The sequence below is a fragment of the Molothrus ater genome, chromosome 21 (assembly GCF_012460135.2).
Source record: "Molothrus ater isolate BHLD 08-10-18 breed brown headed cowbird chromosome 21, BPBGC_Mater_1.1, whole genome shotgun sequence".
In the NCBI taxonomy this organism is placed as follows: domain Eukaryota; kingdom Metazoa; phylum Chordata; class Aves; order Passeriformes; family Icteridae; genus Molothrus; species Molothrus ater.
This window is the reverse complement of record NC_050498.2, coordinates 6,165,035-6,190,596: the sequence shown is the minus strand read 5'-3', so window position 1 is coordinate 6,190,596 and position 25,562 is coordinate 6,165,035. Positions and strand designations below refer to the sequence as shown.

At 41.0% G+C, this 25,562-nt stretch overlaps 1 protein-coding gene across 5 annotated transcripts; it reads right to left on the bottom strand.

The window, feature by feature from the left end:
• Window positions 1-341: 341 nt before the first annotated feature.
• TPST1 (tyrosylprotein sulfotransferase 1) lies at window positions 342-24,567 on the bottom strand. 5 transcript variants are annotated; one of them, XM_036395175.1, is made up of 7 exons: window positions 24,349-24,567; window positions 17,855-18,797; window positions 11,610-11,808; window positions 3,564-3,614; window positions 2,715-2,790; window positions 1,812-1,859; window positions 342-884 (listed from the first exon to the last, which is right to left on the bottom strand). In XM_036395175.1, the coding sequence occupies exons 2-5, from the start codon at window positions 18,709-18,711 to the stop codon at window positions 2,746-2,748; spliced, it is 1,152 nt and encodes a 383-aa protein (XP_036251068.1). In that variant the 5' UTR covers window positions 18,712-18,797; window positions 24,349-24,567; the 3' UTR covers window positions 342-884; window positions 1,812-1,859; window positions 2,715-2,745. The 5 variants fall into 5 exon arrangements, with proteins under 5 accessions (XP_036251068.1, XP_036251070.1, XP_036251071.1 ...); XM_036395177.1 differs by having other exon boundaries at window positions 2,720-2,790; XM_036395178.1 differs by having other exon boundaries at window positions 2,728-2,790.
• Between the last annotated feature and the right edge of the window lie 995 nt (window positions 24,568-25,562).

The window sequence follows — 25,562 nt, the reverse complement described above, 5'->3', positions numbered from 1 at the left end:
ACAGCAGCAGTTTTCCCCCAGCAGAGCATCTCTGAACAAAATTGCTGTTAAGGAAAAAAATTCAGGAGTCTAAAATTACCTACTTCTACCTGCATCAAACAAATCTCACCTTATACCTCTCAGTGGGACACTCCAATTTACTATTTCTTCATCACCCAGCTATTAAAAGCAAACAAAAAGCATTAAATTGCAAACCTTAAAATAAGATCCAAACTCAGGACATGAAATCATATCTTCCCTCACATCAATATCTTGAATTATTACTAATACATCAATATCTTGAAATATTTAAATCTTAAGTTGGAAACAAGACCATTAATTAAGAAATAAATAAACAAAAATCACATTTAAAGCATTTATTTTGAAAAATAAAATACAAAAGATCATTGAATTGTAATTGTACATGTAATTTATCAACTTTTTTTTTCTTTTTAAATAAAAGATATTTAACATTTTTCACATATGAATAAAACAAACAACTTTTCCACCAAGAATCTTTCAGGACAAGCACAGACCACTCTTGAAAGCTTTGTACATTTAAAACCAAACTGCTACAAGAAACAAAAAAAATCTGAAGATGAAGCCCTGTAATTAAAACAGAGGAGCAATTTCAGAGACAGGCATTGCTTCTGCATTTTTTAAAACCTTAAGAAAAAATAGTTGTGCGAATGTAATGCAGTTCTACATTAACATCTGTGATTTTTTTTTTGTTTTTGTTTTTTAACAGGTTTACATGCGCTCACAACAGCAAAATTTGGAACAAAAACAGATGAAAGAAAGAGGAGAGAACATTCTGAAGAGAGCAGGCCATGAGCAGCACATCTCTGATGCCAGGGGGACAGGCCTGAGGGATCATTCCCATGGAAAAGGCAGCAGCTGATCTTCTAAGGAAAAAGAAATAAAGTTATGTTGGAGCTGGCAATATTCAGCTTTTTATCCTGGACAGCATTTTGGAATTACAAATATTGCAGAATTAAGAGTAGCCACTGTTGTCTCAGCAGGTGGAAATCACTGCCAGGACAAATCCCATTGTAGAGGAATGGGGCTGCTTAGTCCCTCCTTTATCATTGAGAGACTGCTTGCAGCATGGTGCAAAAAAAAAAAAAAAAAAAAGAATAAATATTGATTTTCCACTGACATCCCAAAGCCTTGTGACCCAGTGGGAAGCTATGCTGGGAAGTTCCCAGTTTGGTTTCTTCAGACAGAAATATTGCAGGTTGAAACCCATTTTTCAGAGCTAAGTGGCAAAATGAGGTTGATGCTTTCATTATTTTAAATTGACTCTGTGAACAGATGATGGTTTCTCTATTGATTTCACAGTCAAGGTCTGTAATTCATCTCTGGGAAGATTTTAGAGCCATTTTTTCTACACAGAGCAGTGCTTTTGGCTAGATTTAGGGTGTTCATATTTATGGCCACATTAGGATCTATTTTGGGGATATTTGTAGGGGACACTGCTTTGGGCTATTTTTAAACTGGATTTAAATTTTGCCATCTTTTGTTGTCAAGCCAGAACATCTGATAGCAGAAAAATCCTGGATTAACACAGGAAATCTTGTATCACTCATTCCTTAACTGGTATGGTTCCCTGCAAAATTTTGTCACTGTTTATTCAGTGACTAAAATGCAGCATTTTGAAAATACTGACTATGAGATGTTAAATCAAATATCACAAACCAGTTCATCTTTAGCAGCTTCTTTTAAAAAACATATCTTCATATTTATCTTATCTATGGAGTTACAGAAGTTAAACAAAAATCATCTTAATTTAAGAACAACAAATGAGCAGAACTGCAATGCTCTTTTAATACCTTCTGTGCAAGAAATGTCCATTTTATCTTCTATTCCATAGGTTCAGTCTGTCAAAAAAATAATTAAAATGAAATTAGCTATTTTACATTAGAGGACAAAAATATCAGTACCAATGTCTGTTCTCCAAACCTTTGAGCTCTTTAGTTACATTATGTTAATATTAAAGGACAACACTGTCAGCATCAATTTGATCAGGTTTTTATGGTTTAAGGAATATTCCTTTACTCTTCCACAGTGCTTATTTTTGTCTTTTGGATGGTCTGTCTTTGCTATGGATAAATCTGCTCAGATTTTGGTAAATACTGTATTTAAACCAAGGAGGTATTCACCTCCTGGAATTTAGCAGGAACCTCCCTATCCTATGGAGTGAAGAAGGAATTTATCAGAGTGGTTTTGGGTACCCCAGGGTAACTGAAAACCACAAACAGCATCATTTAACTGATACTGTATGCAAACAAGGATTTCAAGGATTTAACCCAGGATTTATTCAAAATCAAGGATTTTTTTTTTTTGCTAGCACACCATCTATACACGGTGTGCTCAATTTGGAAGGATCTCTCTGCATTTTCCATAAATCCCTCTCAGCAATATTTCCCCTCCTGGTAAGGCACACCCCATTCCTGCAGCTAATCCTGCAATCCCAGCAGCAACCCCAGGTGGAAGTGAGCCCAGCAGCTCCTGAGAATTGAGCAGCACACATGGAGCAGACACTCAGTGACAGGGACAATGCTGCAGCAACAGGGCTGGGATGGTTCTCCAGAGCTGAGCAAAGCAGGAGCACTGAGTGATCCAAGCAGGCAAAGAGGCAGAAAAAGCCAAGCCCACGTTAGAGATCACACAAAGGCTGCTCAGAAAGGTTTGGTGGCCACAGCAGGGTTATTTTCTGAAAACATGAAACACACACTACAGCTATGCCTCTTTACTGCTCCACGTTCATTTTATCTTGCCACGAGACTTCCTTTCTACTGTCTTCTTTGGCTGGAACAAAAGAAATCAGTTTTCCTTTTAAATCAAATTATTTTTATTTGAACAAATGGAGAAGTTAAAATGCTTTGTCTGTGGTAGATTCCTTGGTATTTTAAACCTGTTCAATCCCTGGAAATGTTCAAGGCCAGGTTGGACAGGGCTTGGAGCCACCTGGGATAGTGGAAGGTGTCCTTGCCCATAGCAGGGGTGGGAAAAAAATTATTTTTAAGGTCCCTTCAAGCCAAACCATTCTGGGATTTTACAATTCCAGGGAGCTGACGACAAAGAACAGCATTTGGGGGTACCAAGCTGTGAATTTTCAGTAAAACCTCAAGTTCCATAGCACACTTGACTATTAAATCAAACCACCCCTATCCATGGCTGGCTTTGTTGACTTTGGTAACATCTCTATTTTTAAAATCTCTCAGTATTTATAACTCTGCCCTCTGCACTAGACTTGCTTTAAACCAAGATAAGAAAAGATAAAGCTCCTCTACAAGTAACAAACTTTGCTGTTTGGTCCACAAAAGAGGCTCAATTTTTCCTTCCATTTCACAGCAATATTGGGCAGCCCAGGGTGACAAGCACCACTCTTCACTCTGCAGTTACACACGGACTCAGGAGAGGCTTGGGATGCTGAGTTCAAGGTTCCACCTCATGGATAGTCAGCAAATCTCATCATGAATCAGAAAATCAAGCTCATGAAGAAGTGGTTTAGAAAATAAAGGCTGTTTGATATCCTTTGCTGCTACACCCACAAAAAGGAAATGAATTCAATACTGTACCTGTGGCACTTCTTTGAGGAAGTCAGGAAGCTGAAATTCACCTTTATAGACCTGGAAAAACAAACAAAAATTTATGCTACTCAAAGACCTCGTTCACTATTGTTTGAAATGCTGAAGAGCTTGTTAAGGGAAAGAGAAAAAAAAGAAAATAAGTTTTGTGTTGTTAGCATCCACTAATGCTAGAACATTAAATATTCTGGCATATTGTCTTCTCTCTGAAGGATAATTTTTAAAGGCTCATTGCTTCTGAGAATAAACATTCAAAGGACAAAAAAATGATTCTGTTCTTTCATTTTTCCCAAACCAGAAGTATACTTGAAGAGTTTTACATCCTGTCTACTGTAGCATGAAGACTGATCATCCCAATGCCATTACTGTGATCTTGTGTAATAATTCCAAAATAAAAATTTAAAAAGGGCACAAACCTATTGGAAAAATTCCCTAAAGCCAGGAAATGGGAATGGAGCTCCTCCAAACCTACACAGAAAAATTCCCTAAAGGCAGGAAATGGGAATGGGGCTCCTACAAACCTATTCAGGAAAATCCCTAAAGGCAGGAAATGGGGCTCCTACAAACCTACACAGAAAAGTTCTCTAAAGGCAGGAAATGGGAATGGGGCTCCTACAAACCTCCTCAGGAAAGTTCCTAAAGCCAGAATATGGGAAGGGGCTCCTCCAAAGCTACTCAGAGAAATTCCTAAAGGCAAGAAATGGGAATGGGGCTCCTCCAAAGCTACTCAGAGAAATTCCTAAAGGCAGGAAATGGGAATGGGGCTCCTCCAAAGCTACTCAGAGAAATTCCTAAAGGCAGGAAATGGGAATGGGGCTCCTCCAAAGCTACTCAGAGAAATTCCTAAAGGCAGGAAATGGGAATGGGGCTCCTCCAAAGCCTCCCTCTGAGCTGCTCTCCCTGGTTTGTGTCACAGGAAGGAGCTCCAGGCAGTCAGGGCATGTTTATCACCATTTTCTCTGCTCTCCCCAGTGCACATGGCCAGAGCACAAAGCCATGCCCAGCTTGTCAGTATTCTGCAGGGGCCTGGCACCGCAGCTGAGCCAGCTCTGAATTTCCTGCCCAGCAGATTCTGTTTCAGGATTGGATTCTCTTCCCAACCCACCAGGCTTCACTGAGAGCAGGAATTGCTCCACACCCACGCTGTGGCACTCTGATATTCCATGTTTAGATAAAACAGGAACAGCTCTCATCTGTATTCAGCCAGGGGCCAGTGGCATTCCCACAGGGGAACATTAAGGAAAGTCACCCTGGCAGAAATTCAGTGTGTGGCTATTGGAGCCTTGCTCCACTATAAATATTTATAAATCAAGGAGAGGATTTTTCATTTTGTGCTTTTATCCAACAATTAAAATGCAGGTTGTGTCCTGGAAAACAGGAATGGAAGTTACAAAACAACATTGTCACAGCAAAAATGTTCCAGAATAACCTCAGCAAGGGTCACAAGAAAAACCAGGATTTTGTGTTAGGTGGTGCTGATGCTGGAAGGGACAGACAGGAACCATCTCCTTTTCTGGGAATTCTTAAAACCAATTAATCCTGATGGTGACAGCACTTAGTGACTGATTCAGAACCAGAAGGACAAACCAGAAGCCTCCTCCTTTCCTTCTCCTGCAGTTCTGACTCAGTCTAATTTTTATATTGCACATCTCAACTTGTATCTGCTCTAAGAACTTCCCCTTCGCAGGAACAGCATTGACCTGCAATAAACACCTAACAGCAGATGGCCAAGATCAGCAATATTAAGAACAATGTCACTGAAAAGCAAATGTTTTGAGGGTATTTTATATTATATTGACATGAAAATCTCAGCATTTACACAGCACAATTTACCAAGGCAAAGCCAAGCAGTGGCAGGCCCAAGATGAGGTTTAACACAAATGTTGGTTCAGAACTGACATTACCTAAGGGCTGGATTTGTCAGGAGGAGACTGCATAAAAACTGGTTTAAAGTAGCTCCAAAAACATAAATGGTCCCTTTTGAATCAAAACCCAGGGATCAACAACAATCCAGAAATTCTAAAAACAATGACTTCATCTGCAGCCAAAGAAATTAAAGAGGCTTCAGACTCCAAATTCTTTTCTGACCAATTTGTAAGTGTAGAACACATCACTCACTGTGGCATTACAGACAGAAGCAGGATATTGGAATTATTTCCAGTCTAAGCAAGAGTTCAGTAAATTGAGGAGAAATGGGGTTTACCATTTCTAAGGGAATTATTTTGCAAGTGCAAATGGAATTCCAGAAGAGGGGGATCTGAAGCCTGTGTCAGTTTGTTGCTCAGTGTTGGCAGTATTCAAGCTGTTCTATTAAAAAAACAAAACACATTCTTATAGCCAAACTGAATGGATATTATTCTCAAAAAGAGTTCAGAAAACAAGTTTCACATCCAGTTGCCTGAGAAAACCCCTTTAAACACACAGGGAGAACTTCAGAACAGAAGTGTAACCTATAATTCTTCTTTATAGAAGATTAAAGCATTTTTTTTCACCCATTTTCCTGTCTGCTTTGGAAAGAGTCCCATTATATTTGGTCAGTTCCAGTACACAAAAATAATGGGGTTTTTTATAAAAGTCACCCTGCAGCCAAGTGTGCTTGGTAAACTTTAAAATATCCAAGCTGTAGAGGATAAGATGTTTAATTGTAAAAGGAAAAAAAAAAAAAAAATTAAAGAACACTGGAAACACCAGAGCTGAGCCCCTTTCTAGAACCACTCCACAGCACATGAAGTGCTCATCTTCCAGATTTTCCTGAACTTTTAAGGCAGCTTTAAAGGTTTACACAATTCTTCACCTCTGCTGGGCCTGCCAAGGAAGGGCCATGAGAGATGTAAATGTTTACCCAGGAGGGACAACACAGAGAGCAGGATCTTACACAGGCCCAGCAATGGCTGCCAAAAGGCAGCTTCCAACCACACCTCAGTTTGCATTTTGGTTGGGAATAACTCTCTTTATGCATTATTAATCATATTTGTGCTGAGTTAAAGGGTTTGAGGTTTTGTTTTTGTTGTAAAAATGAGATAGCAGCACCTCTGGAGAGAAACAATGCAGTTGGGAATCCATGTGTTGGAAGAAACACCCACTAAAGGGAGTATTAAACAAATTTAGAGGACACTGAGAAAGTCTGTGCTGTTGTGGTCACATGGAAGATGGAATGACCCCCAAATTTTTGTTTTAAATAGCAGAGAAAACACCCACAAAGCCAAATACCTTTATGATCAGGGTAATCAGTGAAAATGGAGATGCAGGGCCCTGAGCAGCTGGGCATCCAAACACCTCTGAGAGCACAATTACCCTCATCCCTTAGGATAAATACACTTTTTACCTTTATCAGAGATTGCTCCTGCCCTTAACACCTCAAAGAGAAACTCCTGAAATCCTGCTTGTCATGGATGTTTTGACTCTGAACAGGAGATGGTTCCTCACAATGTAAACCAGGCATGAGACCGGAGTGAGCAAACTCTGCTTTTATCTCCAGGTGTTGGCACCAGCTGAACATAAAACACCTTGAGCTGGACATAAAGCAGGGCTGGAGAACAGCTTTGGGCTGGCAGTAGAAGAACCACTGTATTCACAGAATTCCCAGAATCACTGGGTTGGAAGAGACCTTCAAGATCATCAAATCCAGCTCAGCCCCAGCACCTCAACCCTGGCACCCAGTGCCACATCCAGGCTTTGTTAAACACACCCAGGGATGGGGACTCCACCACCTCCCCAGAGAGACCATTCCAGAACTTCATCACCCTTCTGTAAAAAGCTTTTCCTAATATCCCACCTATTTGAACAGTGCTGGTGAAACCACAGCTCCTCCTCTGGAATTCTGCAATTCCACCTCTGCAGGACAGGGAGCACAGCTCCATGAAGAAGTTAAATAACTTACTGGAGTGTGTATTCCCAGCATACAAATTGATTTAGGGGGAAGGATGTGCCAAAGAAAACCTGATGTAATTCATGACAGATGGGAGAGGAAACCACTGTGCCAACCATAACACACCAAAGCAGCTTCTCCTGGGGGCAGGCAGAGCTCTGCAGCTGGGAGCTGCTCTCTCCTCTTCTGCTGGGCTCTGGCAAACTGAAATCCACTTTTACACCATCTCACAGTACTGATAAGGACATATCATACACTGCTCTCATGAGGAGTGAAGCACTTTTGTATTTCACCCCATAGAGACTGGGCTAGCAGCTCACACACAGATTAATTATTTGTATTTTCTGCAGAATTTGCAGCTGATAATTTCATTTACTTCAGGATGCTGATTTCCTCTGCGTTCAGGATGTAGAACCTGTTGAAACTCTAGGAGAGAACAATAAGTAATTATGTATCTATAAGGAAGGAACCCTTGCAGTGATAAATGAACAGATCAGCAACAGAATTACAAGAAAACCACAACACATTCAGCGAAGGCAAAATCCCCTCCTTGGAGGGGTCACAGGCAGAGCACAGCACAACCCTGGCCAGAGCTTGCTCTCCCTGCTCTGCATTCCTTAACTGAGACAAGAGAAACTGTCAGAAAAGATAATATTGTCAGGCTGCACAGAAAACAGATCAACACAAAGTTCATGGCTTTTTAGTGAACACAGCAGAACAATCTGCTGGACTCATGGCTGGCCCAGTGCAGGCCCTGTTTTATTTCCAGAGATGTTTTATTTCCTAGCACAGCACGGGGAGAGCAGCACAAGAAGACATGAAGCTCCCTTCGTGCTCTGTTAGCTCCTCCAGCAAAAGCACAGATGTCAAAATACAAACCCAGGTTGCTTCTTGTTATTTTTGTGCCGTGCTGCAGGAGCACAGAAACCAAACCTCAGCGTTTTGGTGTCCTCCACAGGTTAGAGGCAAGTGAAAAATCCAAATTTAGCAGAGAGCACTGCTTCCCTTGCATTACCCACAAGGAGATAGCATTTCTAATTTAAGCACTGTCCTTTAGCTGGACAAAATCATCATTTTGTCTCCAAACTGAATTACAAGAAAAAGATATTTAAGCTGTACATATGGAAGTCACCAGCAGGGGACAGAAAAGGAGAAAAGAGGAATAAAGAACAGCACTTGAGTGTTCAGAAAGCTTAGGAAATGAATATTTTGCACCACACAAGCCATCTCTTTTTCCATTTTTCTCCAGTACCAGCCCTTGGTTTAGGAATTTTTACACTGCTGGTTCTCACTTCCATGATTAAATGCAGCAGCTTTAAATTGTTGAGCATTATTTTCACTGTTAAATGCAATTTGTGGTCTCTTCCAAGAAGGGACAGATTTTGCTCAGCTTTAGAAGTCTAAACTTTATCTGTTTTCAATGAATACAATTCAAGTTCTGTGTTCACTTTAAAGTCTTGGAGACCACAAATACAAATATAAATATAAGAGAGCTGCTTCCAAACACAAAATGAGCCAATAAATGCTACAAACAAGATCCAGATATTCTTACTATGCACTGAAAAGCAATTTTGGAAAGATTTCCTTTGGCCAGCTTCATCCATATTCGAGATACCCAGTACAAAAGCCTGTGAAAGGCTATCCCGGGTGAAGAAATTTAAAGAAAGCAAGAGCAACAGAAGTGCTCCAGTGATTTACAAATTCACCAGCTCAGAGTACACAGGAACACACTTAACTTGCCAAGTGTCAGCTCCAAAAGGCTGGAAAAACCCAGATTTATTTATTTTATCCATTTAAATAAATGCTTTTTTTTCCTTCCAGGTTGCAGCAGCAGGGAATAAATTAGCACAGGTTCCTGGAGGAGAAAGGAAACCCCACAAGAGCAAACTCACACACCAGGGCCTGAAACAGTCTGAAATCTTTATGTTCCTCTGTTTTTAAAGAAATATTCAAAGTTTTGAAAATCAACCATTTTGAACTCTCTTGCTTTCAGCATTCATTCAGAACACCTCCTTCATTTTATCTGTACAAACCACACATGCAAATGGAATTTTGGCAAAGAACAAGCGACTAGAAAAATCTATACTGGGTACTATAATAAACAACAAAATTAAAATGCTGTCTGGGGCTGTAAGTAAAGCTATTAAACTAAAATAGCAGCCAAAATATTAATGAGTGTTCCATATGTCTGCAATATTTAGATCAGCTTCAGTTTTTAACAGCTGCTCTTAGCCTCAGTAAACAAACAAATTATCCTTCAAAGCAAACTTGGAGAAAGCCTCAGGAAACCCTCAGCCTTTGAAATTAGGTTTTCATTTCTTTAAAGTTGCCCCTGGCTTTGTTTCTTACCTGAATTCTCTCTTGTGTTTTGAAATCAAATCCATTTCAGCAAGAGACAGAAATCCAGACCATTTTTACAGCTTGGCCTGAGCTTGCCCCACACAAGTGGAGGCCTCAGAAAGGTCGGGAGGCTGTAAAAACTTCTGTCAATTTTATCAGTGAGACACAACCAATCAAATTTGCAATTTCTAGTACTGAACACTTATTTTAACTGCAGACAACTTCATTTGTTTGTGAGCCTTTTAAAACAGGGAACTTAGAAACTGTAACCAAAAAGGGTGGGTTACTTTTTCCATGCTGAGCTATCAGATACTAATTTAAAAAACCAACCTGCCAGCCTTTAATACACTGATTATTGATTAATGACATTAAAAAAAAATAAATAATGCAAGAGTGTTTAGGGACTTCACAAACCCCAATTCCTTTTTCATTCCTATCTACCCCATCAGTATTCCAAGCAGCCTATGCAGGATCACAAGGCTGGTGGAAGAGAGTCCTTTGAAACTGTTTAATTCAATTTTTTTCCCTGATTACTCTGCTGCAGCAGTCACCTTCTTTTAATAAACTGTGTCCAAAAAGAACAGAAGCAGAGTTATTAATTCTATTTCCAACAATGGTAATGAGTTTTTCAAGGGATACCTCCAGGGATAAACAGCTCTAATAGCCCAACTACTCCAATTCCAGCAACATTAAATTCAGACTCAAATCCTTAAGTTTAGGTTAATCAGCACCAGACCTTTCTCCATCTTTGGGTTGTTCTACAAAGAATTGGAAAATCAGACATTTTGATCATTGTGGGCTGTCTTCTATGGGTCATTTTTCAAACCCTACTGAGTATTTGGGGTGTAATTTTGGGCCAGAGCTTCTGCCAAGCCTCATCTATAAAAAGCTGAGCTCGTCCATCAAGTTTGAAATCCAGACAAGAAAACTTTTCCCACTGTTAATTATGACTCAGTCTAATTTTTATATTCCACATCTTGATTTGTGTCTGCTCTAAAAACTTCACCTCTGCAGGAAGAGCATTTAACCCAAATAAACACCTAACAGCAGATGGCCAAGATCAGCAACATTAAGAAGAACAATGTCACTGAAAAGCAAATGTTTTCTATTATATTATTTTAATATTATTATATTCATTATATTAATCATATATTACATATAATATATAATATATTATATAATATATATTATAATAGATAATTATATAATATATATTATAAAATATAATAAATTATAGAATATATATTATAATATAGTGATATATATTATAATATATATAATATATATAATTTATATTATAATATAGTAATATATATATTATATTATATTATATTATATTATATTATATTATATTATATTATATTATATTATATTATATTATATTATATTATATTATATTATATTATATTATATTATATTATATTATATTATATTATATTATATTATATTATATTATATTATATTATATTATATTATATTATATTATATTATATTATATTGACATGAAAATATCAGCATTTACACATTTACAATTCACCAAGGCAAAGCCAAGCAGTGGCAGGCCCAAGATGAGGTTTAACACAGATTTTGGTTCAGAACTGACATTTCCAGTTCCCCAACTTTCTGTGCAGCTCTCAGGAGGTTCAGCTCCACACACCAAGGAGCACAGCTCAAGACCCCAAAGAATTCTTTCATTTTCACCCAAAGAAAAGAAATTGTGAAGCAGCAGAAAGGGTCAGAAACAGACTCCAAACCCCCAGACCAAACACAAGCTCCTGCTCTAGAGCTGAAATGCACTGAGTCAGAAATTAAACCCACAAAAGCCTCACCCTCCTCGTGTTTTCCACCACTTTCTGATCTGGCTTCCCATAATTGGGGGGGTTGGCATAGGGGTCATAGCCCAGCTTGGCCAGCATGGGGGCAATCACGGGCATGTCCTGCAGGACATCAGCTGGGATCTTCCCCACCCACTTGGACAGGGCTTCCACATTCACCGGCTTGATCACTTGGTCAGTGGATCTTTCAACCCTGGGGAAGGAAAAAAAAATATTATATTTTCCATTATTAATGATTTCATTTTCATTTTCCATTATATTCTGTCCATTATTCCATTTCCAACCAATTACTCTTGAAGAGCATTAAGACCTTTAGCTTGTTTTGTTTGGTTTTTTTCCTCCCATTGTTTTTCTTTCCCTCTCAAAATTTCATGTTTTCTACAGAGCTGATGGGAAGTGAAGTTTTAATGAGAATAATTTGCACAATATTTGCAGATGCTGTCAGGTTTAGCCGCTCACACTGTGCTCAAACAATTTCTTCATTCCATAAAAGCAGCAGAGAAAGCCCAGGGACTGTTAAGTGAAAAGTAAACCCACATCTACATATAAATCTGTTTTCCCACTGGCAAATTCCCACATTTGCTGTTTAATTGTCTGGGATGTATTAAAAGCTGTATTCTCAATTCCAATCCATGTGTTATTTCTTCTCACAACCATTCTGGGGTTCATTTTTTTTAACCTGTTTAATAAAAGAGAGACCTGAGATGACAGAAAGCTACAAACTAAAAGAAATATTTTCCATAATCATTCCTTTGTTTGGTCTTTACACAGATCTTAAAGGCAAGTGCACAATTAATGTCATATTTAGAAAATCATTGATTTCTTGTTCATTTAAGCAACAGCCTTAATGTAATTTTCATTTTTGCTCTACTTTTGTGGTGTGTTTTATTTTTCTAGGGAAGAAATCTGGCACTGCTTTGTTCTGTCTTTATGATTGTAAGACACACAAGTTCTTTACTGTGCTTATTCCTGGAACAGAACTCAGGCTGAATAATTGAAAACTCCCTGAATTTTTACTCTAAATAATTTAAAACTTTTTTTTTCCTGACCTCAGAAAGAGTTTGGACATTACTGGATATATAAAAGGAATATTTCTGTCTGCCTTACAGCTGAGCACACAGCAGGCACCAGAGTTCACCTTGTTCCTCTTTTCCACTCCTCAGCAGAGCTGAAATCCTCCCAGGCCAGAGGAAGGAAATCACTCATCCAATGCTGGAAGGTGAAATCATTTAAATACAAACAACAAAGAACAAACCAGACAGGGAAATGCTCATAAGGAAACTGTCTTGGCAAGCAGGGCCTTCAGATGGGTGTTTTATGGAAGCTGAAAAGGAGCTGACAAACAAAAAACCCTCTAAAAAACACCCAGAATTTTCAGCTTTATCCTCTTCAGAGGATATAAAATTTGAAATAAAAATTTGCAGAGCCTCAAACCAAAAGCAGGAGCTCAAAAGGGGATTTGGGACCAGGAGTTGTGACTAAATTTCAACATTCTGAGGGTTGTTAGACTAAGTTCCTAAGTCTGCATGGAAAATTAAAAAAAATTTTTGTGATCTTTCTAATTAGAAGATGAGCATCTGACTCCACATTAAATTAGCAAGAAAAGAGCTGCTAAAAATTGAGAATTAGAAGTTCAAAGCACCACAACAGGAGTCCAGAGGTGGATTGGGACACTCAGGAAAAAAACATCACGAGGTATTTGAAAACAGTAAAATTTATTTATGGTCCTTAGGGCCAGCCAAGCCCAAAACCTCCTCACCAAAACTGCAAACTGATTTGAGAATTTAAAATCAGGGTGGCACTGGGAGAACCAGGAAATGAGCCTGGCTAAGAGCTCGCAGGACACCCCAAAAATGGGTGCTACAGATCAATCTGAGCCTAAATTTGTCACACCCTGGTGTCATTCCAAATGTGTGTTTTGTCCCTGTGTCACTTTAATCTTTGCTAACAATGCCCTCAGCATGAAACATTTCCTGCTGATTGATAGCAGGGACTACATTTAGTAGGGACTCCCAAGGACTGCTAAAAAAATCCACTGCTAAAATCCAACTGATAAAAAATCCACTGCTCCACATTTGGGCTGGGTAAATCCTTCTCAAATCCTTCTCCGTGCTTTCAGTTAAGGTGGGAAGGAAAATAAAATTTGTGGGAAGGAAAAAAATCAATTTGTGGGAAAGATTCCTCAGATGAAGAATTTATGAGGACTGTGAGGGAAGACAGATTGGGGGCAGGAGGAAAGAAAAAAATGTAAAAATCCAAACAGAAAAAAAAAAGGGAACAGCAATTCTTGGGAAAATTGATGATATAGCAGTGATTCCAGCTCTAGGAAGAGTTTCAGCTTTGGGAAGCACACAGGACTAACCCCAAATAATTCTGCATCTGTACCAGAATCAAACGAGAGCTGTGTACTAAATATAGTAAATTCTGAAGTAATTCTGCCTAGACAGCTATTTCCATAAAAACCCTAATAAAAACTGCTCTAGAGGGGTTGACATTTCTTTACATCAGTGGTCAGCACAGCTGCTTCCACTTAGGCAAAAGCCAGAGCTCAATTAACAATCCTGGTTAGAGCATGGAGTCCACAATGAATTCCTTCAACAGCCACGTGGGCAGGGACTTGAAAGCCCAGGAAATCCCCATTCCTACAAATCCTGCCCTGCACATCCCTACAGCCCCTCCAGTGCTCCTGGATAAAAATCCAAACAAGGGGTGAGAAATAAATTCTGAATATTTATTAGGTAATTGCATGGTTATAAAGATCTTTTAGTGACACCGTGATCTCGTTCTCAAAATGATTTTAAATATCTCAAGATGACAAAAACTTGTCAGATTTCTTTTCAAAAAATACCTGCAACAATTAAAAACATCTCCAGGCATCCTAGGCTGGAGCTGAATCTGCAGTGGGTGCTGAACCTGTCTGCAAGACCTGGGGGTGTTCCAGGAGAGTAAGGGATGATGAAAGCAGGGGGCTCTGCTTGTTTCCAGAAGTTTTTACACAATTTCCCAACTGGGAGTGCCAAACCCAGCAGGCATTCACTGGAACAAGAGCATCAGCCTGGGAAATCTCAAGTTTTCCCTGCACAATTTCAACTGGAACCTCAAACACACAACACAGGCATCGAAGGTTTGGATGTTCACTGGGTTTTCTGCAGCCCTTGAAGGGCTGAGTCACTGAAATCATTATCAAATCCTGCAACTGAAAATCAAATTTCACCAGCTACTGCAAGGGTACTGGATTAGATAAAGCCACCCCAGACATTAGAGCCATTTCTCAGTCTTTCTCCACCACTGCCAGAGCCTCCTAAAGTCAGAAACTGCTTCCCCAAATCATCTCCTGAGAGATAATAAAGGCATCAAGAACTCTGGGACCAGAATGAATTGAGGGCCACAAGAACATGTCCACGCTCTTTTGTCTTAAATGGGAAGGTTTTACTAAAAAAATAACACATTATTATTATTATATTTACTAAAAATAAACACATTTTTGTGTTGTTATTATTATATTTACTAAAAATAAACACATTTTTTCTTTCTAAAGATTAAGAAAATGGCTTTGCTCAAGCCATTTTCTTAATCTTTAGAAACAAATATTCTCAACTCCTCACAGCCCATTCCAGAAGATTTAATAAGAAATATTAGTAAGAATTCAATAATGTGATTGAATTTTACAGTATAAAAGTCCATCAATTTTTAAAAACATCAACCTGGAAGCTGTAAGGCAGTAATATTTAACTATAAATGGGATTATAGAGTTATTTTTTACTTAAAGCTTGGCAACCACCAAAATAAAAAAAGTAAAAATAAGTTATCTCCACTCAGGTGCTGCTGAAGCAGCCACAAACCCCAGGAATGAGGGAGAAGTTCCCATGTGGATCAAATTCCAGGCAGGTATCACAGGGCCCTGCTTCAGGCTAACATTTCCACGTTTTCAATCTGCTACTGAACAACACTGCCAAAAAAAAGGGATGAGATCCCTTCCTGATAAGCTGGGAACAGTGGAGGCTGTTGCTTCAGTGGGAATGGTGATGTGAAACCTCCACAGTGTAAATATCTAATTGTTACCTGAGTTTAAAGTCCTCTTTGTAATCACTGGTAATAATTTTATATTTGTTTTACATCAAATGCCTTTGCAATATATTAGAAAATCCACAGATGTGTTCCTAGGCATCAAATAAAGGAAATCTTCCCATTTTTATTTCTCAAAAGTGGAGTTTAAATAACTAGAATTACTATGTAACAGTCTGTGTGTGCTTGCTGTGCAAGGTGCCTCTCATTTAGAAGCACTTGGCCAGTGCTGAATATTCCAAATCCAGGAGCTGAGTAATTTAACTGGGCAGCCCTTGCTGCTGGAACAGGGCTTCTTGTTCAGGATTTTAAAAATGAATCTGGCACCTTCAAAAATAGGAGGAGTGTCAAAATTTGACATTTTTCTCTCTCAATGTAAAGATGAAACAGCTTCTGCATTTCAGCTGTTCAGCTGTGAACAATGGCAAAGAAACCAGAGTAGTTTAACCAGAGAATAAATCAGATTCTCTTTTAACAACACCCATCTAGTTTTCCTAAGCAGAGCTGAATTTTGGATTCTGAAAGCAGCTGAATCAGGGGCACAGATGGCCCAAGAGAACAGTGAAAGATCTGCTTACAACAAGGTTACTTTTCACCAAAATGTTTGTCATTTTGGGAGCACAAGCCAGCAGAAAAGCTGCCAGCTCTGCTTTCTATTCTCCTGGAGCAGTTTCTCCACTTTCCTGGAAGAGGATGTTCTTGGCAAACTCAGCTCCAAGGCCATTCCTGCACTGACAACAATATTGCTGCTGAACTCAGAGGGTGATGTGGCTGGGATGGGGACACCAGGCCAGATAAAACAGCTCAGGTTTATTTAGGGCCACAGAGGAAAGCAAAGCTCCTATCAGATATTCAAATTCACCTTGGCTTTGACTCTTAAAACTTTGCTCATATTACACAGTAACCAATCTGAGACTGCAAACTGTTCATTAGCTGTGATTTTTATCTACAAAATATACTATTTTGTATATATATTTTATATACTATTTTAGCTATATTTATATATTATTTTATATTTTTATATACTATTTTAGTATAGTATAGTATATTTTAATATACTATTTTACTATAGTATTTTATATTTTTATATAATATTTTAGTATAGTATAGTATATTTTTAAGATACTATTTTACTATACTATACCATATTTTATGTACTATTTCAGTATAGTATACTATAGTATATTTTTATATACTATTTTAGTATAGTATATTTTTATATACTATTTCACTATAGTATACTATATTTTTTAGTAGCATAGTATATATAATAGTATATTAGTATAATAGTATATTTTTATATACTATTTCAGTATAGTATACCATATTTTTTATATACTATTTCAGTATAGTATATTTTTTATATACTATTTCAGTATAATATACTACATTTTTATATACTATTTCAGTATAATATACTACATTTTTATATACTATTTCAGTATAATATACTATATTTTTATACACTATTTTAGTATAGTATACTATATTTTTATATACTATTTCAGCATAGTATACTATATTTTTATATACTATTTCAGTATAATATACTATATTTTTATACACTATTTCAGTATAATATACTATATTTTTATACACTATTTTAGTATAGTATACTATATTTTTTATATACTATTTCAGTATAATATACTATATTTTTATACACTATTTCAGTATAATATACTATATTTTTATACACTATTTCAGTATAATATACTATATTTTTATACACTATTTCAGTATAGTATACTATATTTTTTATATACTATTTCAGTATAATATACTATATTTTTATACACTATTTTAGCATAGTATACTATATTTTTATACACTATTTCAGTATAGTATACTATATTTTTTATATACTATTTCAGTATAATGTACTACATTTTTTATATACTATTTCAGTATAATATACTATATTTTTATACACTATTTCAGTATAATATACTATATTTTTATACACTATTTCAGTATAATATACTATATTTTTATATACTATTTCAGTATAGTATACTATATTTTTTATATACTATTTCAGTATAATATACTATATTTTTATGCACTATTTTAGCATAGTATACTATATTTTTACATAATTTTAGCATAGTATACTATATTTTTATATACTATTTCAGAACAGCATGAGGCGAAGTACGAAGGCTCATACTCACTTGGAAAGAGAAACCCCCCCAGCTTTTCCAATCATCTCCTCGTGGTGCAGCACTGCCTGGTTCCAGGGGATGTGCAGGAACTTGAGCAGAGTCCTCATCCACCTCTCGGGGTGCAGCACCAGCTGCTCGTAGTGCACCAGCATGCACCTCTGGAAGCCCACCTCCATGCACTGGTTGTACATGGTCTCTATGGCCCGGTTCCACTTGGTCAGGCAGTCCCTGTAGCTGTTCAGGTCAAAGCCAGCTATGGTGACCTTCCTGGAGATCATGGAGTGCACGGAGGCGCGGCCGTCCCGCACCATCAGCAGGAATTTGGCGTTGGGGAAGATCCTGGCCAGGTAAGTTAAGGATTTCAAAGCGAAGGGATCCTTGTTGCACAGGTAGGGAGCGGGCTCGCCGTGCTTGACGATGATCTCCAGCAGGAAGGCCTGCATGGCCGAATCCAGCACCTCGTCCGTCACCCCGGCCTCGTCCAGGCGGATTTTCTCCTTGCTGGACCTGGCCCACATCTGTTTGACAGCCAGGATCCTGGGGATCACCCTGGTCTCCTCCCCGCAGCGGACGTCGGGGTGCGCGTCCAGCATGGCGCGCATCAGCGTGGTGCCGCTGCGGGGGACGCCCCCGATGAAGATCAGGGGCATGTCCTTGCTGTAGGGCAGGCTCCTGTTGGCACTGCCACCACCGCTGCCACCGGGGGCCGTCCCCGTGGGGGCCCTGGCGCCGTCCCCGCGCGGGGGCTGCCCGCGCTCCTCCATGCGGTGGTGGCACTCCATGGCGTGCTGGCCCAGGTAGAACACGGTCACCGAGCTGATCACCAGGCACGCCAGCAGCAGGTTCTGCTTCAGCTTCCCCACCATCTTGGGAAGCACCAAAACACCTCCTTACTCCAAATTATCCTCTAGTGCACGTGCCATGGGGAGCCCAAGCCCAGATAAATTAAGGTCTGGCAAGAGGAGGGAAAAATTAAAAAAAAAAAAAAAAATTAGAATTTTTTTTTACAACAAATTACTTTTCATGAGATGACACAATAAATTACACTTGGAATTACTTTTCCAAGAGGTGAGACAATGAGACAAGAAATTATTCTTGGAATTACTCAAGGAATTACTTCTCCAAGAGATGAGACAAGATTAAGTCTGAAACCCCAAAATACCCAAAATAAAAGCAAGGTTTCTCATTTCTTTTTCAAAATGAAATTTCTGAATTTCGTAAGTTTTTAATTTCTTTTTCTCATTTCTTTTGTAGTTCATAAAACTGCATTATTCAAAAGTAATTTTCATTTCTACAGATGAGAAGAAAAAAAATTTAGATGATTTCTAAATATGCATAAGAGTCTGAACAAAACTTTTAGATAGAGAATAGTTTCAAAATCTGTCTGTTGAATTCCATTTCCAAGAAGGATTAAGAACATGCCATGTTTTAGAGGGAATCTCAGAGATTATATCAAACACTGGCTTAGACAAATCTTTATTCTGCTGCTGGATGACTCCACCTGTACCTTTATTTTTCCCATTTCTAACAGTTAATGCAGAGACAATCATGTACCTGTGTTCTGCAGTTCACCTGCTTTGGGTTTTCAGATCAGGTGGGCTGAAAACTGACTCTTGCCAAAATTCCAACGAAATTAGCGCTCTTCCCAAAATTCCAATGAAATTAGTGCTCTGCTGGAATTTTAAGGAAGATCTGGCTGTTCAGGGCTGAAATAGCTCACTGAGCACTCAGAATCACAGATGCTTTTAATTGGGAGGAGCTCCAAGCCAACATTTGAAAAGATTGGCTTCCCCCAGGCTTTTCCATCCCTGTCAGCCCTGCAGGAACATCCCTGAGCGCACAGGATCCTCCTGCCTGCTCCCTGCTGCTCTCCCAAGCATTGCCCACTTCACCTTTTCCTCCTGAAATCCAGTGGGGTTCACTCAGAAATGGCTGGTTTGAGGAGGCTCCCCAGCCCTGGGGCTGTTTCATGGGAAGGTGCAGGCAGAGGACAGAATTCCCAATTCCCAGCAGTGGGGAAAAGCAGGGAATTCCTGCTGGGTTTTTCTCTGCCAGGGCATCCAAGAGAAGGTTTTGCCCTTCCCATTAACAAAGCTTATTCCAATCAACAGCTGTCACAATGCTCCGCTCAAAGTTCAGTTTTTAGTCTCTTTTACCAAAATTAAACTCAAATATAACTCAAAAGATTAATTCCCTTATTTTCCTGTGAAGTGGCCAACACTCTCTGGCCAGAACACCACTCACAGGAACAATTCATCCTCTGTGACAAGTTTCACTCTACTCACATACCTCCCCTTGCTTTAACTGGACCTTAAATATCTGAACATTAAAAAAAAAAGCCAACTCAAATTCCCAGAAATTTAAGTGGAGGTCATCTGAACAGTGCTCAAAAAGAAAGGAAAATAAATCATGCAGTTCATATTACCACAGCACCAAAAACCAAAGTTTCTCTTCTGAAAGATGAGCATGCAGACCTAGCTTGAAATTAGGAAAGGGGAAATTCTTCTGCTTAAAACCAACAAATAATACAGAATCTTTTAAAATTGTTTAGATACAGCACCCACTGGAGAGAAGAGTTAACACAGAAGAAACAGCATTTCAGCACAGAGCACACAAACCCTACAAATATTTACACTTCCTCCAATCCCTACCATTACTCAGTTTGAGTAAATGCCACAAAACAAATTTACTCAGGAAGGAAAAAAAAAATCCTCCACAGAAACCTTCATCTTCCAAACTAAAACCTGCTCCTTGAAGATACACCAACATTGCCCAAATGAAGAAGTTAGGTAGGTGATCACTGGAGAAAAGCAGATCAAGGTCAAATTGAAGATTTATATTAGAATATCTGTTCAACCAAAATGAAATAAACCCAGCTTTAAGAACAAAGCTGAAGAACTCTCAGTATTGGAGGAAAGCTGGTGACTGAAGGCTGAAATCTTTAATTTTAAGCAAGTGATGACTCCCTGTGGGCACAATTCCAGCTGTGAATTCCAGACTGTGAGGAGGGTTCCTAAATTTCTGTATTGACTCCTCTACACCACCAAAATCCGAGCCATGTGGTAAAAACCCCACACAATCACCCACAAACACCTTCACTCCATGCAGCTCAAACTTTGGGAAGCTCAAAGCTGCCAAAGTCTGCAAGACCATAAAGAATCAGGATTTAAGTCTCTTACAACCTTCTGCCCTGGTTTTTTACCTGGAGCATGCACTGCCATAAAAACCAGGGCTCTGTGTGTCAGGAGAACCAGAGAGGAGCAGCCAGGAACAGCTCCTCTCACAAAACTCAATTATTCTCCAAGGCAGCAAACTCCCCCGTGTGCCTGAAGTTCCAGGGAAAGCTCTCTGGGATGAGGATGACATCTGAAAGTTGCTGCCCTTGTGCAAACAAACCCCACCTTCCCTCCTCCCCATGAGTAAGTGCTCTGGAGAGCATCTGTCAGCCCGAAGGGTTATAAAAGTTATTATTGCTCTGCTGTTAACAGCAATTAAACTGACGGCGTTTCAAAATCACAGCAGGGCAATCAGCAAAGCCCTCTGAGCTTTGAAATGTTGTGGGGTTTTTATCTGAGAAGGGCAAAGTGCCACTCACCTTTCAAGCACAGACAGCTTTTATTAAAAAAAAAAAATCCCAGAACAAACCCCACAATCACCCAAACAAACACAGCCCCCTCACACAAAACAGGAGCTGAGGAAGTTGTAGAAAATTACAATGGCAGAGAGGCCTTTGGCAGCAAGCTTCAAGTGCCAGGATAAGAAAGAATTCCCACAAAAATTTATGTGGAACTCAAAAATAATAAAAAAAAAAATTAAAAATTAGGATCTACAAGTTTCATCACAAGACAGTGCAGCCAAGCAGAATTGTCTGTAAGTGGATTTTCTGCCCAGAAAAGTCAGGCCTATGAGTCAGCCTCAGATGATGTGAGCACAGCAGATCTGACTGCACTGCTTTGTTTCCTTCTCCTGCTCACAACTCATCCTCCTGCCCTCCCCTCCACGCAGCAGGTCAAGACCTTTTTCCTTTTTCCTCAAGTTCATCCCAAAAAATGTTGAAAATGTTGAGCTTAGTCAAGAGGCAAGCCATCCATTTGTGTTTCATGCTAGTTTGGGGTTTGTTGGTGTTTCAAGCATTCCCTGCAGATGAATAAAAGCTGCTCCACTCCCAGGCTGTGCGGGGGAATCCTCTGGAGCTGCAGAGCTCAGCCTTTCCCTGTGCAGGCTGGACAGGGAGCAGCTCCCTTCTCCTGCTCCAGCAGAGCTTTTCCAGGCCTAAACTGAGAGGGCAGTGGCATCATCCATCCCAAAATAAAACACAGCCCCAGATATATATATATATATACAGCATTTCTCAGTGATTAACTTGTCCTCTGCTTCCATGGCCTGAACTCCTGGCTCAGATTCTGACCATCAGATCTCCTCCTAGGAAGAGCACAGCTTGGATTTTATGGGATTGGGTTTTTTTTTTTTTTTAATGGGGTTTGTTCCTGATTTTGTTCCTGATTTGTTCCAAGTGCAGTGAGCAACTTCCCCTTACAGCTCCCACTACAGGAATGTTTTCACACATTTGCATTCCCTTGAACTCAGGCTTTTATGATGGGTTGGTTGAAATGTAAAGCTCTGAAAAACGTAAAGGGCCAGAGTTTGAGCTCAACTCTCCTGGGAGGAAAGGTCACACTCAGCTCTGTGTCAACAGGGCATGAGGCTCCACAGGCATTCTCAAAACAAAAACCAATAAAAAAGGAGCTTTTTGTGCCAGAAAGTAGGAGCAAGAGAGAAGCAGGGAAAGAGTTCATAGCATTGGAAAGCTGTCTTTCCCCTCATGTGCTCCTACCACGCTCCTAGGATTCCTGTTCCTCTTCATGGAGCTGCTCAATCCCTGATTCTCTGGGGCTATGACAACAACACCCCCTCCCCACACAAGGCTCTGTGGAGCAGGCTCCGAAATACACCCAGCAGAAACAGAACATTCTGAGGCACAGCCTGACTACTACACCCAAAACTGCAAAGGAAATGCATTTTACAGTGCCCAAATTGAAAATATCCCAAAGTGCTGCTATCCACCATCACTCTGCTGGAGAAGGAGAAATGAAAATGTTGTTAGGACTTAAAAAAGTAAATGTCAACTCTATCGGTTTCTTCCCTGCCTCTTCCTGCACCTTTCACTTTTTCTCCCTTAAAATAAATACTGGAAAAGCAGCAGGTACTGGGAATTCTCAAGAATCACCCTCAAAACAACACATATTTAGAAAATTAAGAGTTATTTCTTAGAGGGACATCTCCCCTAAGCTCTTTCAGCATACCTAAATGAAAGTTTCCTTATCAGGGAATACAACACACAACTATGTAATAATTTCACTATTTCTATTACAACCACATATATAGAGTATAAAAACCACATACTCATACTTATGCATTTCAGTTTTGTTATCCAAGCACTCAAAATTAAACACTTTTAGGTTTTTCAACATTTAAGGCCTCTAAACTGACTTCAAAAATCACATAATTAAAAAGTTCTGCTTCAAATGAAAGGAAATATCTTTATCTATTCTGCTCTGCTGACATCTAGAATATATACAGCAAATTGTCAGGATTTACATAGAAAATGGTCAAAAAAGAGTTACCAACATGCTCCTGGTTATGCAAAAACAGTCTGTTAATTTCTACAGTTCCTGCTGGAGAACAATTCAACAAAAGGAATTTCACTGGCGACACACAGAGGCTTTGAGCTCTCTAAAGTTACACATAAAAGAAGAAAAAAGGGGGAAAAGAGAGGAAAAATGTCACACTGAGAGCAGATGAGTTCTCTGTGCGCTCCTCAGAGGGATTTCAGCGCTCCGTTCTACACCGAGGCACTGCGGAGACTCAAACTCCTCAGGAACAGCCAAACCACCCAGATCCACAGAAATTCGCAGGGCACACTCACAAAAACAAATGGAAATCGCAGCGGCCGCAGCAAACCCACTTCCAGCTAAGCGACAGCTTCAATCTCCCGCTATAAACGATCAAATTGTGAAACGATCAAATTGTGAAACGATCAAACGGATGGGAACAAGCTGCTCTCGGGAGGGGAAGGTGTCCCTGGAGCCCGTGTTAGGCTTTTCCCAGCCGAGCCGCTCCGTACCTGTCCGCAGGTACAGACCCAGCGCTCCCGCACCGGCCCGGTGGCCCCTGCCCCACCGCGGCCACTCCGGGCCCTCCCCGGCACCGAACAAAGGCACCGGGAGCCGCTGCCGGGACTTCTCCCGCCCGCAGGGAAACTTTGGCAATGCCCCGGCTGCGGGTAACGAGCAGCGGGCCCGGCCCCGAGCGCATCCCCGGGGCTGCCCGGCCCGCCGGGGACCGAGCGGCTCCTGCGGCCGCCTCAGGCCGCGGCCCCCAGCCCCGAGCACGGCCGGGCCGCGGGCGGGGCAGGGCGGAGCGCGGCGGGCACGGGGAGCGGAGCGGCGGCCACGGAACCGCCCCGGGCTCGCCCCAGGTGCGCGGCGGGCGCGGCCCCTCACCTGCGCTGCTGCTGCTGCTGCTGCTGCTGCTGCCGCCGCCCCCGCGCCCGGCTGGAGCCGCGCAGCAGCGGCACGGCCGCCCCTCCGCCGCTGCGGCTCCGCTCGGGCACCATCGCAGTGGGCAGGGAGCGGGATGGGAGCGGGAGCGGCTCCGGTTGCGGGATGAGAAACGGGAGCGGCTCCGGGAGCGGCCGCGGCACCGCCGCCTCCCCTCAGCCGCGCGGCTGCGGCTGCCATGGAAATCACAACCACGCCCTGATTGGTCGCGGGCCTCGATGTGTCGCGGGCTGTCATTGGGTCGCCGACGATGATTGACAGCGACAGGGGGCGTGGCCGTTGCTGTGACCCCGCCCCTCCCCGCACATCTGGCGCGCACAGCTGGCCGCGGGCGGGGCGCGCGCGCATACGTCTGGAGCGGGGACCGCACGCGCGGCAGCGTCTGGCCAGATGTGCCAGGCAGATGTTGGCGGCCGCACGCCCCCTTTGCTGACCGAGAATTATCCTTGAATTACAAACACGGACAAAACTCTGCCCGAATTCTGCCCCCGGGCTCGGCTTTACAGCTGGAACCTCCCAAAGCAGCCCAGCTCCAGCTGTCCCGTAAATTGAGAGAAACACCGGTGCTGACAGCCCCGCTGAGGGCTCAGGTGTCCCCTGGGGTCACACACCTGCTCTGCAGCACAGCGAAGCGCCAGCCACGTGCCCACCACGTGTGCGACTGGGAAAACATCTGGAACAGCGTCAGGCTGGAGCAGGAGCCGGAGGCTGAGCCAGCTGCTGGCACAAACCCCGACTCTGACCCACAGCTGGGTGAAGCGGCCAGGAGAGGAGCGAGGGTGACTCTCTGCCCCTGGAGGGGCAGCTTTAGAAGGAAATTCACATCTTTAGATGAACTCACCTCTCAAAAACCGTGCCCTGAGGCCATCCTGACCCCCTCATTCCCAGTGCTCCTGTGGAAAGGCAGGTTCAGCTCCTCACCAGCAGGAAAACACGTTGAGTTGGACTTGCTAAGGTTAACACAGCAATATGCAAAAGCTAAATCCAACTGCAAACACATTTCTTCTCCACAAACAGAAGCTCAGATGCAGACAAACAGCCTGCAGAGATGTCAGTGCTGCTGCAGGGTCACGGCAAAGGGAACAACCCCACAGGACATTCCCCAGATTTGTGCTGCCTGCCAAGTGGCAGGGGAAAAAATCAGCCAAAGGAATTCA